Below are 13,307 nucleotides of genomic sequence, written 5' to 3' on the forward strand. Positions count from 1 at the left end.
AAATAGTGCCTCCTGCTTTTTCTGCAAGTGTCCGACTAGTACAAATGTTGATTTTGTGGGTGGTGTCTCTACATTTCAGACAGGGTGCTTCACACTGGGATAGCGCATGTCCTGCCCCCATGCAGTTCCTGCACTTGTTCTTGGGGCAGTCCGCGCCGAAGTGCTCCAGTGATCCGCACCGAAAGCACTGTCTTTTTACACCCGGATAGCTAACCATCACCCGGGCTGATCCAATCATGACGAAATTTGGGATTTCCTCCTTCATCATGATCAAGAACAAGACCTCTCCCGACTTCCACTGAGGAACCTCAGCATCCATGCCAATTTTTATGTCCTTCACAGCTCCCCATCTCGAGAAAACTTTGATTATGATATCTTTGTCTTCTTCTAGATATTCTAATGGGAACCTTTCTATTTTGACTGTTTTTGCAACACTTCCAACCACAAAGGGATGAAAGACTTTCCCATTGCACTCTATACCACTCAGAAGTTGCTCACGTGTTGCAGCATTCACGCAAATGACCTGATATATATTCCCCCCCATACGGTGTAAAACCGGAAATTTTGTCCGCCCCCACTCTATCTATGATGGTTTTCGCAAAGTTTCTCTTATGGATCTCTATGTCTATTTCGAAATCGAGGGTTCTCACCCTCAGTAAAACCGAAGACATTGTTTTAAAAAAGAGAGGACGTCCCTATATCACGAAAGTAAGTTCCCATACAATTTGCGTTGGTCAAAACGGAACGGCCGTGAATTGAAAACAAAAAAGCCAAAAGAACAAATAAAGCAATTCTTACCACTGATGTCAGTCTTACCACCAGCTTAGAGCTTTCTCGGACGACCGCAGGAGCACAATCCAAGCAGTAAGAACGTTGAAAGGAAACTTCTGGAGCTCTTTCGGGGGGATCTCGTGTCTGCCACTGGAATCCTCGAAAGTAACCGGACACTCTAACTTGACCTTGAACCGCAACTGGTCTGCTACTGGAATTCTGCTTACAAGTGATCCTTAAGGTAGTCCAAACTCGGAGACATACGTCGACCTTGAAAACTTGACCTTAGGTCTCTTCAGTGGGAGCCAGGCCCAAGTGGAGATACCAGGCAGAAGCATTAGCAGGTCATCTCTACCTACAGGAGTTGCCAAATGGTGTGCCACCCTTTTTTAATAAATTACTATGGATTTAGAGAAAGATGTTGAAAGTTTATTTTTCACTTGGTTAGAGTATAATAATATTAGTTTAATCCTTTATCCAAGTGTGAGCAAACAAAGTTTGCGCCTGAAAGTATCTTCAGGACTGGGGTAAGGTGGTACAACGCCAGGGCAACTCGTTGCAAAGGTGGAGCAAGATACCAACACTCCTATAATGCAAGACACATCTCCTTGCAGATATGTCTAATGTTATGCATTAAGGGAAGGGCCACTACCCAGACTAGTTTTGACCTTTATTGAGGTCTCTTCAGTGGGAGCCAGGCCCAAGTGGAGATACCAGGCAGAAGCTTGGAATCCACTTCTCTGCTTCTGCCTGGTATCTCCACTTAGAGAGAGCGAATGAACTAACCTGAATTTTTCATCTCATCTCATGTTAGATAACAGATACAGCATGCAGCAGCACTATAGTAAAAATGAGATGCAAGAAAACAGGGATCATGTCAAAAAAGGATGTACTCATGAATACATACAGATTGTGTATGTTGGGATTTTGAACAATGTTTATCACTAAAAGTGAACTTCTTGTCATTCACTATAGTTTTATGAATTGGTGAATTATTCACCTAGTTAAGATGTAAACGAGATCTCAGGTTTTGTTAAAATCTGTTTAGATAGGTTTATTATCACTTGGTTATCTGGTAGAGATGGTTTAGAGTTAATGTGATTATCATACAGCAAGTTGAATTTATCAATTTGCATATTTTTGCTATAATTAAAGGTTTTGGCATAACTATTGCTAATCATATTATCTAAAAGTTGCCAGGTCTCTACGTCAAGGTTATTAAAGATGTCTGTGAACAAGTCATGACATTGTGAGTCTAATTTCTTCATCTCAAACAATATTTTAAAACAAAAAAAGCTAATATTATTTACCACCGAACTTCATTTGCCCTTCTCTGAGAAAGAATTGGTCATACAAGAACCTTGCTCAGCTAATTAGACTCATAATGCTATGACTTGTTCACAGACATCTCTAATAACCTTGACATAGAGACCTGGCAACTTTTAGATAATATGATTAGCAACAGTTATGCCAAAACCTTTAGTTACAGCAAAAAGACGCAAATTGATAAATTCAACTTGCTGTATGATAATCACATTAACTCTAAACTGTCTCCACCAGATAACCAAGTGATAATAAACCTGTCTAAACACATTTTAACAAAACCTGAGATCTCAATTCTCAAAAAAAAAAGATTCAATTTTGCCTTAAAACCTACTGCTATTCCTAAAATAGAGTTCATCTGCAACTTAGAAAAAGCCATCTCATTGCTACCACACCCAATAGCTAATGACTTACAACTAAAAAGCAGCATGATCCTTTCTGCTCCGTCAAGATCTCCTAACACCAATTCTAACCAAATGGAAAGAAGAACACTACTCAAATTGAGGAATAATAAAGACATCATCATACTTAAAGCTAACAAAGGAAAAATACTGTTATCTTAAATACAAAAGATTATGAAGAAAAAATTAAAAATCTATTATCAGACATGTCTGTCTATGACGTCTTCAGTACAGATCCTACGCAAAAAAAACCATAACGACACCAATTAACTATTACGTGGAATGATTAACTGGCCTATAGACTTAATAAGAAAGCTAAAGATTGTATGGCGTTCCTAAAATACATAAAGAAGGTATACCATTACGTCCAATAGTTGATGGATAGATTCTCCTACTTACCAACTGTCTAAATACCTAGCCAAGATTTTACAACACATTCACAACTCAGATACTTATATTAAAAACTCGCAACATTTTATTGAAGATGATATACTAGCAAGCCTTGACGTCACATCTCTGTTTACAAACATTCCAGTTGTGGAAGTCATCAACATCTTAGACAACTTTTTCCCAAGAAACATCACTACTTTGTTCAATCATTGTTTAACTTCAAACTATTTCATTTGGCAAAAAACAGTTTACAAACAACTTACCGGATTAGCCATGGGTAGCAGCCTCTCTCCTTCTTGTGCTGACTTATTCATGGAAGACCTAGAGGATAAAATCTTATCCCAAATTACTCCAAAACCAAAAACTTGGTACAGATATGTTGATGACATCTTTATCATTTGGAATCATACAAAAGAAGAACTAATGGATTATCTCAACCAAATCAATAGTTTCCACCATACCATCAAATTCACATTAGAAATTGAGAAAGATGAAAACTTCCATTTCTAGACATCCTAATAAAAAAAAAAAAAAAAAACGATAACAGCATCAACCTGTGTATAGAAAACCTACAAATACTGAATGTTACCTCCATTTCAACTCATTTCATCACATATCCTAGAAACTTAGCATTATCCATATGCTTAAGAAAAGAGCTATACATTACACAACAGACCAAGATGACTTACAAACAGAATTAACTACAATATCCAGAGAGCTATCCTTAAACAGTTATCCTAAAAGACTCTGCAACAATATCCTCTTTTTGGATATACCACAAAGACAACGTGATGACACCCAATACATCACTACTATAACTATTCCATTTGTCAGCAGTATTTCCAAAAAATTGGCTATCCTTCTAAAACCACACAATATTAGAGTAGCATTCAAGCCAGTCGATACTATTCGGAAATTTTTAAGATCACCGAAAGACCCTCATCCATTCTACAAGTACTCTGGAGTATATAATATACCTTGCTCCTGTGGTGGTAGTTTCATTGATCAGACTTCTAGAAGCTTCGAAACGAGACAGAAAGAACACATAGGATATGTCAGAAACAACAGACAAGATATTTCAGGCCTTTTTTGCCTCTACCAACCATCTCATTGAGTGGGATAAGAGTCATATGCCCTATATAGAAGAGAACTACCATTCCAGAACCTGCAAGGAGGCTGCTACGGTCGCCCGTTCAACAGGAAACCTAAATAAAAATCAAGGTCTAATCCTACCGGAAATTTGGAAAGCTTTAATCAGATCACTAAACATCAAAGAAATGAACTTTCATGCCAATTACATTATATCTCGTAACAAATAAATCATGTTTGCGAGACACGCGCATTGTCTCGCACAATACTAATTTTGTATGAATTAGAACTGTCAGTTAAAACCTAGTCCTTTTTGTTACCTTTATATAGCTTACCAATTGTATTCCCTGAAGATGCCGATAGCAAAAATCGGCGAAACATGTAGAACAATAAATTAAAACCCACTTGACTAACATTCAAAAAAAGTGTTTTAGTTATTAAGGTAAAGAGTTTTTGCTGTGTGGCCAAATAGTAAAGATGTCATCTATATATCTTACCCAAAAGGATGGTTGAGGGAAAATAGATGAGAAGAGGACTTTTTCTAAATGTTCTAAATAAAAGTTGGCTAAAGCAGGAGAAAGAGGACTTCCCATGGCCATTCCTTCTAATTCCTTGCAACTATGATCTCTCCTATTTTGGACAGACTGGACATTCTCTTGAAAAAAGAATCCAAGAACATCAATACTCCATTCTTCACAACAAACCTGAAAAGTCTGGTTTGGCTCAACACGGGATTGAAACTGATCCACAGCATCTTTTGGTCCATGACTCGCCTCTTGCATAGATCCTGTTATAGGTTTGAACATTTATTCAAGGAAAGCGTGGAGGCCTTGCTCCATCGTCCCAACCTAAATCGTAATGATTGTATATCTATATCAAAAATCTGAGAAAGTCTAATCAAGATTACTCATTAATTTTTTTTTTTTTTTTTTTTTTTCAGTCATGTCTCTACTTCAAAATATTCCGTTTCATACTTAGTGATATAACATCACGCTGCATGTTCTATTTTTAACGATCTATTGTTAGTATTCAAGCTTGTATTTTTTTTTTTTTTTGACTGTTCTTGTAATACCACTGAGGATGGTCTGCTATTTCCAGAACAAAATATTTGGTTAATTAAATACCTTTCTTGTGTTTACGTGCATATATCATTCATTGTATCAAATTGATAGCACTGTACTCCAGGAAATAGATGAAACTAAAGATTTAGGGGTGTATCAGACAAAGAGTTAAAGTTTAGAGGACTTATTTCTGAGGCAATCCATAAGATTACTTGGCTATTGAAGAACACATTAACATGTAGAGATAAGGAAATTGTTATTCCTCTTTATAAGGTCTTGATACCACCACATTGGATTACTGTACTCAAAATGGTGGAGATGATCCAGAGGCCACACCAAGATAATGAGTGGTCTGTGAAAGATTGATGACTTGTGTATTGCAAAAGTTGGGCGATAGGTGGAAAAGGGGAGATATTGTTATTATTACCCCAAGACCTCATGGAGTCAAAGACTCATCTGGTAGGTCCTTTTATCACACACACACAGCTCATCATACCATGCCTTGAACACATTCAAACTCCTTGCAGACACCACACTCTCAGGCAAGGCATTCCAATCATTCACAACTCTGCAGAAAAAAAACCTACCTCTCACTCCTTTACTCACACCCTCTTTATACAGTTTCCAGGGTTCTCCCCAGATCTCCCACTATTTTCTGTAGAACTTCTCCGGCATTGATCCTATAACGACACCTTACCAACTTGTAGGTCTCTATCATATCTCTCCTCTTCCTCCTGTCCACCAGACTCTGCAAATTACATCTTCTCAATCTTTCCTCATACTCGACATTCTAGAGGTCAGAAACTATCTTAGTCAATCGCCTTTGGACCCTTTCCAACATCACTTCATCCTTCTGAAAATCAGGTCACCAAATCTGGGCACAATAGTCCATGTGTGGCCTAATCAAAGCCTTATACAACGGAACAAGAATCTCCCTAATTCTACAAGTCAATGTCCTCCGAATCATTCCCAGAAGCCTTTGTGTTGTCTTCACAATTTTGATTATGTGTCTCCTAAATTTCAGATCCTTATCCACTATCACCCCCAGATCTCTTATTTCTTCCACCTCCAACAATATATTCTCACCAAGCATAAATTCTGCATCCCATCTTTGTTTTCCAAATTTTAAAAACCTTGCATTTTGCAACATTAAACTCGCATCCCCATTTCCGTGCCCAATCACTCAATTTGTTCAAGTTTTCTTGTAGTTCCACAACATCTTCATGGTTCGTCCCAACTCTGCATCATCTGCAAACAACTGAATATCTCCATCCAAATCTTCACCTATATCGTTAATATACAAGTTAAACAGTAATGGCCCCAAAACAGACCCCTGAGGCACTCCACTAGTGACTTTCCTTTTCCTGGATATCACTCCCCCATACACAACTTGTTGATACCTATCAGATAGCAATTCTGCAATCCAATGCACTAATCTAATATCCAACCCCATCTGCTCTAGTTTGACTATCAATTTATCATGAGGTACTCTATCAAAAGCCTTTACGAAATCTAAGTATATTACTGTGTATCCTTCTCCTCTGTCCAAGGAAGTAGTCACTTTATTATAATAAGTAAGTAGATTACTAAAACATGACCTCCCTTTAGCAAATCCGTGCTGTCCATCAAAGATAATACCGTTGTTGTCAACCCAACTCTGGATCCTAGTTCTCACAAGCTTCTCCAACAACTTAACTACAACACCTGACACACACAGATAGGCCTATAGTTTGATGCTTGAGTTTGATCACCTCCTTTATGAAGTGGCACAATCTTGACCCCCTTCCACTCCTTAGGGACTTGATTGAGTACAAGACTCATATTAAAGAAATATGTCAAGACAGGTGTTAACTTCCTGGCACATTCTTTCAGAATACGTGGCGATATATTATCAAGTCCCACAGCCTTATTAACATCTAGTTTACTCAACTCCCCATACACCTCTTGCTCACTTACAGTCAGTCTCTCTCTCTCTCCTCCCCATCATCTACTGCTCTCAATCTCTCCATGAAGTCACATTCACAAGATTGAAAGACCTTTATGAATTGCTCATTAAGTATCTCCACCACACAGTCTGCAACAGCTGTCTTTATACCATTTTCTCCTATCATTGTCATCCTTCCATAATCATTCTTTCTTTTGCTGGCTATATATCGAAAGAACTCCTTAGGATTCTTTTTTGCTTCATTAGCTAACTGCTGTTCATACCTCTCTTTAGCTACCCTCCATATGATAGAAACATTTCAGTTACTTAAAGAATTTTATAGAAATGATGCAGGGGAAATGTTTCAGCACTTGGCTTGACAGGGCAGAACAAGAGGTCACTCTTGGAAGTTGGGTAAGAATGAGGTTAGCAAGGCAATGAATAGTGATTTTTTGCTTGGAGAGTGGTGAATGAATGAATGGAATGGGTTGTCTGAGTCAGTTGTGAGTGCTTGTCTTAATGGTGTTTAAGGAGAGGTATAATAGATATTATGTGCCTATCCTTTTTTTCTCTTCTTTATATTACGACACTCACCAGACAGTTCTACATCTTCACCTGATACTGGAGTAAAACATTGTGTTAGTACTGTGCATCTTTCTTCACTTCTTTTCTTCCAGTTTCCTCTTACGTGGTATTTCATTTTTATTATCCTTTTGTTTGTATGTGCTAGCATTTATATTTTTGTCTTCACATTCTCTCTCTCAAACACTTGCCCATTCTTTGTTGCTGTCATTCACAACTCTGGTAACTTGCATCTGATATGTTTCAACTTTGGGTGTATATTTTTAGAACATATGCTGCTTTTTTTTTTCTTCACTTTTCATTCACAAACTCTTTACCAGTAGATACATTTCATATACAGTATACTGCATTGTTAAACATTACTCATGTGATTCTTCATATTTATAACAACAAAATATGAATTCTGCTAAAGCTTTCATCCAAATCAAGTTAGATAATGACTAGTTATAAAACTTAATAACAAAAAACTTCCTTTATTACACAAATCAATCGCCTATAAACTCATTAACACAAGCAACTGATTTATATATTACCCCAAAACTCGATCAATCTGAATAATTTCTTCATTTAATAAATATTTTTTCTGTATTTTCTTTTATGCTTAATAGATCTGTTTAGATTGAATACAGATAATCATAAGTTTAATTATTTCAGGTAATGTCCATCTTTGCATTTGCAACAACTGCAGGCTTTGAGACAGCTTCAACTTTTGATGTAAAATGTCGGTCATGGAAAGTAGAGGTACTATATAAATATGCTTATCCATTTAAGTAAGTAACATCCTTGATTTAGCAACTGCTAGTAATTTTACTTTTAATAAATTCATAGTTTTGGATTTTTTTAGATTAGAATAGTGGGCAGTTTTGTTCTTTGGCAGTTCTCATAACAAACTATGTATCAAATTGATAGCACTGTACTCCACGAAATAGATGAAACTAGAGATTTAGGGGTGGTAGCAGACAAAGAGTTAAAGTTTAGAGGACATATTACTTATCAAACAGCATATATGTGAATAGTTTTCTCATTGTAGAATTATTTAAATAATGCATTGTTTCATGAAGATCTCCCAATGTTTGATTTTTTTTTTTTTGTAATTTCTTCTATTTTAGATTTACCTTCAAAGTTTTTCATTTAAGATAAAAGAAAATGATTCAGTATAGACTCAAAGAATGAATTTTAACAGTCTGAAAATTATAATGTACTGTTTCTAGTGGTAAGACTTATACGTTGGTTAGACATAACTGGTAATTAATTTACGGAATTAACAACGCATATAAAGTAAATTAATTAAAGATAACTTTAATGAATCACTTCTATATTTCGACAATGTCACATTGTCATCTTCAGGAACATAAAGATATGGTATGTGCACTAAAGGAACTAACAAAGCAAATGAGGCTCATTTGCTTTGTTAGTTCCTTTAGTGCACATACCATATCTTTATGTTCCTGAAGATGACAATGTGACATTGTCGAAATATAGAAGTGATTCATTAAAGTTATCTTTAATTAATTTACTTTATATGCGTTGTTAATTCTGTAAATTAATTACCAGATAATGTACTGTTGTATTTAGTTTTAAAGATATTTTAAATTACTTAGTTCTCTCTTTCTGCTTTATGAATCTCATGGAAAAATTAACACCTATACAGAAAATTATTATCCAGGATATAGATTTTATTATGCTAAACAGAACTAGCACCTCAACATTATGTGATTAAAATCTACTTCAAATGTGGATAGCTACCTGTTAAAACTCACTGATAAGAATATACTTTTGAAGAGTATTCTGAGCATATAAGTGCCATTGTTGTGCAGTTGGAAGACATTGTACCCTTCAATTGCAAACTCGAATTTGACTCTCATCACAATGAGAGGAATCTTTGTATGGAATATTTTCATTTCAAGGTGAGTTAGTCGATCATGTATGGAAACAGAAGGGTTTTTTTCTCTCAGAAACTTAGGATTTTCATCTCACATACAGAAAACTTGGCCATGAGAACACATGCAATTTACAGAAGAAAAAAAAATACTATTGGTGGTGGTGGTGGGCAGTAGATGATGTGTATAGTTGGAGAATTAAGAAACAGAGATGGTGAGTTGTGTGTAGTTGGAAGATTAGAAGAAGACTAGGAAAGACTGAGATGGTGTAGTGTAGCAGACTAGATTAGAGTGCCCTCCTGCAGCAAGTCCTTGGACCCCTTACATAACAGTAATATATAATTTCATATCGTTACAGTATTCAATGCAGTAATATTAATTGTGATTTATCATTTATTTTAACATAATTAAGCAGTACTTCATGACAACATAGATGTTAAAATTAGAAAATATGCTGACCAGTGAACAATGGGTGGAACTTCCATAAACCATTGATGGCAAAATTTAAATGGAATTCAGGTTTAGGATACATATAATCATGTAGATTCATGATTAAACTGGAAATGCAAATTTAATGGATATATAATGTTATTCTTTCTCCCTCCCATTATCAAAAAAGATATCAGACAGTTAATTAGAATAAGATATATATTCTTGTTTTTAACTAAATAGAGATAAATAGAAGCTTATACAGAAATAAAACTAAAATTTCATATCAGTGCTTTGATCCGAATAATGGTTTCCTTTCCAAAGAGCTGCCCTGCTATTTCACTATACTGATAACATGTTACCTCTTTGGAAAGCATTTTGCTTAGGTTCAGAAAAATGATAGTCTACATAGTAGGCATCTTTCTACACGATGAACATCAAAATATTTATCATTGGGAATAGATATTAGGCTAGTGGCATGGATGAGAAAGGGGGGGGGGACTGTCTGTGGCTATCTATCTGTCAGATAGACAGATATATAGTGGAGATCAGAGAGTAGTATATAGTGGAGTGGAATTTAGAAGAATGAGCTGACTAGTGGAGTGTCTCACAGCTCAATGTGGCCAAAGGATAATGGTTGTCAGTTAAATATGGAAAAATGTATGATTATTATTATTATTATTACGGGTATCTCCATGGAGTCAGTAGACTCATCGCGGGAGACCCAAACTAGCAAAACAATATCTGTCATATCTCTTCTTGAATTCATTTACAGACAAAGAGCTCACAACTAAGTCAGGCAATGAATTCCACTCATTCACCACCCTCCAGGCAAAAAACCTTGTTCTGACACCTTTGTTAACCACACTCTTCTTTAATTTCCACAGATGACCTCTTGTTCTTCCATCGCTATCACACAGCTGAAACATTTCCCCTGCATCAATCCTATAAAAACCTTTTAGTAATTTGAATGTTTCTATCATATCCCCTCTTCTTCGCCTATCAACCAATCTCTGCAATCCACAAGCTCTCAATCTATCAATGTAGGGAGCATTTTTTATATCACTCACCAACTTGGTCACTCTTCTCTGAACCCTCTCCACAGCCTCCTCATCTCCAAGGAATCCAGGTGACCAGACCTGAGCACAGTAATCCAAATGTGGAAGTATCAATGCTTTATAAAGGGGAATAATAACCTCTTTATCTCTGGATGTCAGTGTGTTCCTCAACAACCAAGTAATCCTATGTGCAATCTTGGACACCTTAGCAATGTGTCCTCTGAACTTCATCTCCCTATCTACCAATACCCCTAAGTCCCTAGCCTCATCAATCTCTTGGAGTACCTTTCCATCGATGTAGTACACAGCTGGTAATCTTTTAATCCCAAAATGCATGACTTTACACTTTTCCACATTGAACTGACATCCATTTTCTTTTGCCCATTTTACCAGTTTATTTAAATCCTCCTGCAAACTTTCAACATCAGCTTGATTTTTTATTGCACTACACAACTTTGCATCATCAGCAAACAACTGAATATCTCCCTTCAAGCCGTTTCCTATATCATTTATATACAAATTAAACAACATTGGCCCAAGCACAGAGCCCTGAGGCACACCACTGGTCACTTGCCTCATTCTGGACTCGGCTCCTCCATACACCACCTTATGGTATCTCTCCCTGAGCCATTCTCCTATCCATATCACCAATTTAATATCCATTCCCATCTGCTCCAATTTGCGTAACAGTGTTCTGTGGGGTATCCTGTCAAAAGCCTTAGCAAAATCCAGAAGTACCACTGTGTAGCCAGTTCCTTTGTCCAACTCGGATGTTATCCTATTATGAATAGTTAATAGATTGCTAAGGCAGGATCTACCTTTAACAAAACCATGTTGGCCTCTATAGAGTATCATATCCTGATCCACCCATTCTTGAATTTTGTCTTTAACCAACTTTTCCAATACTTTTACCACTACTCCTGAGATGGTGATTGGTCTGTAATTCAATACCGCAGTTTTAGAGCCACCCTTATGCAAAGGAACCACTTTGCCTAACTTCCACTCCCTAGGAACCATACCAGAGTTCAAACTTAAATTAAATATCCAGGTAAGAGGGGTTGACAATTCATTTGCACATTCACGCAACAACCGAGCTGATATTCCATCTAAGCCTACCGCAGTGTTTGCATTTAAGTTTTGCAATATATTTAATACCTCTGATTCTTTAGCTTCAGTTCTCACATTAGGTATTGCTATAGGTATAGAGATATCCTCACTTGGGTGATAGACTTTTGAAAAGTGATCACTCAGTAACTCGACTATTACATCTGATTTTGTCACCTCGATACCATCAGCACCCACTAAGGTTATCCTTCCGAAGTCATTCTTCCTCTTACTTGCCACATAGCGGATGAACTCTTTGGGATTACCCTTGATCTCTTTGGCTAAGGTCTTCTCATAATCTGATTTAGCTTTTCTTACTATGCTGGTAACCTTCCTAGCTTGAGCCTTGTACTGCTCATGGGTGTCCTGATCGCCTTTCTCCTTGTAAATTCTCCATAACATTTTATTTTTTTGCAGTTCAAGCTTGATACTACTGCTCATCCATCTAATGCCTGCCTTGTTTGACCTCCTGACCATGGGGACACAATCTGATATTGCTTTCCTCAGATACCCGCTGATTTTATCCCAAGCACTGCTAACATCTTTCCCTTGCAATATGTTCTGCCATGGGATGGCTGCAAGCTCACTCCGAAGCTTGTTATAATTGCCTAACCTGTAGTTCCGTACATACCCCTTCTTAATAGAAAAATCCACAGATTTTGCGACCTCCCAAGTCAATACCACATGATCGCTTTCACCAACTGGAGGTAACGAGGACACCTTACTTATGCATATAACCTCTGAACCAATAGCCAGGTCCAACACTCTCACACCACGTGTCCCTTCAGTTACGTGCTGTTTCAAGTAATTATCTCGTAGAAGATGTATGAACTCCATTTCCTTTTTGCTACGTGATATTTCCTCCTTCCAATTGATATCACCATAATTAAAATCCCCCATAATAATCACTAAGCCTTCACTCATTGCACTAAGTTGCTGATGCATGAATTCAATATCTCCCCCCCCCCCGTACTCCCTGGCTTATAGCAGCATCCAACTGTATATTTGGTTGCGTTGGTCACTATTTCGCACCAGACTGCCTCAAATGAACTCTCATTCACATATCTATCATCATGATATACTACTTTCTTTGGCTGCAACACATCAGCTATCATCAACAGTACTCCTCCTCCTGTTCTATCTTCTCTATCCTCCCTAAAAATACTGTACCCATCACATTCAATTCCAGTGACCACATCTTCTGCTGACAGCCAAGTTTCACTAATGCCTACAACTTTTGGTGAGATTTCACTGACTAATGCCAAAAATTCTTCTCTCTTATTTCGAATGCTTCT

The 13,307-nt window shown here is 37.0% G+C and overlaps 1 protein-coding gene across 5 annotated transcripts in view; it reads left to right on the top strand.

Annotated features, from left to right (window-relative positions):
- The window catches only part of LOC150108349 (synaptophysin-like), a 183,402-nt gene that overhangs the window by 123,847 nt on the left and 46,248 nt on the right, over positions 1-13,307 (top strand). For all 5 annotated transcript variants that reach the window (XM_090390714.1, XM_090390710.1, XM_090390711.1 and 2 more), the window contains exon 3: positions 8,196-8,311. In XM_090390714.1, the coding sequence (XP_090246840.1) occupies positions 8,196-8,311 (116 nt within the window). The remainder of the gene's footprint in view (positions 1-8,195; positions 8,312-13,307) is intronic.

Source organism: Typopeltis vanoorti, chromosome 3 (assembly GCF_054136105.1).
Source record: "Typopeltis vanoorti isolate ZY-2024b chromosome 3, IOZ_Tvanoo_1.0, whole genome shotgun sequence".
NCBI lineage: Eukaryota > Metazoa > Arthropoda > Arachnida > Uropygi > Thelyphonidae > Typopeltis > Typopeltis vanoorti.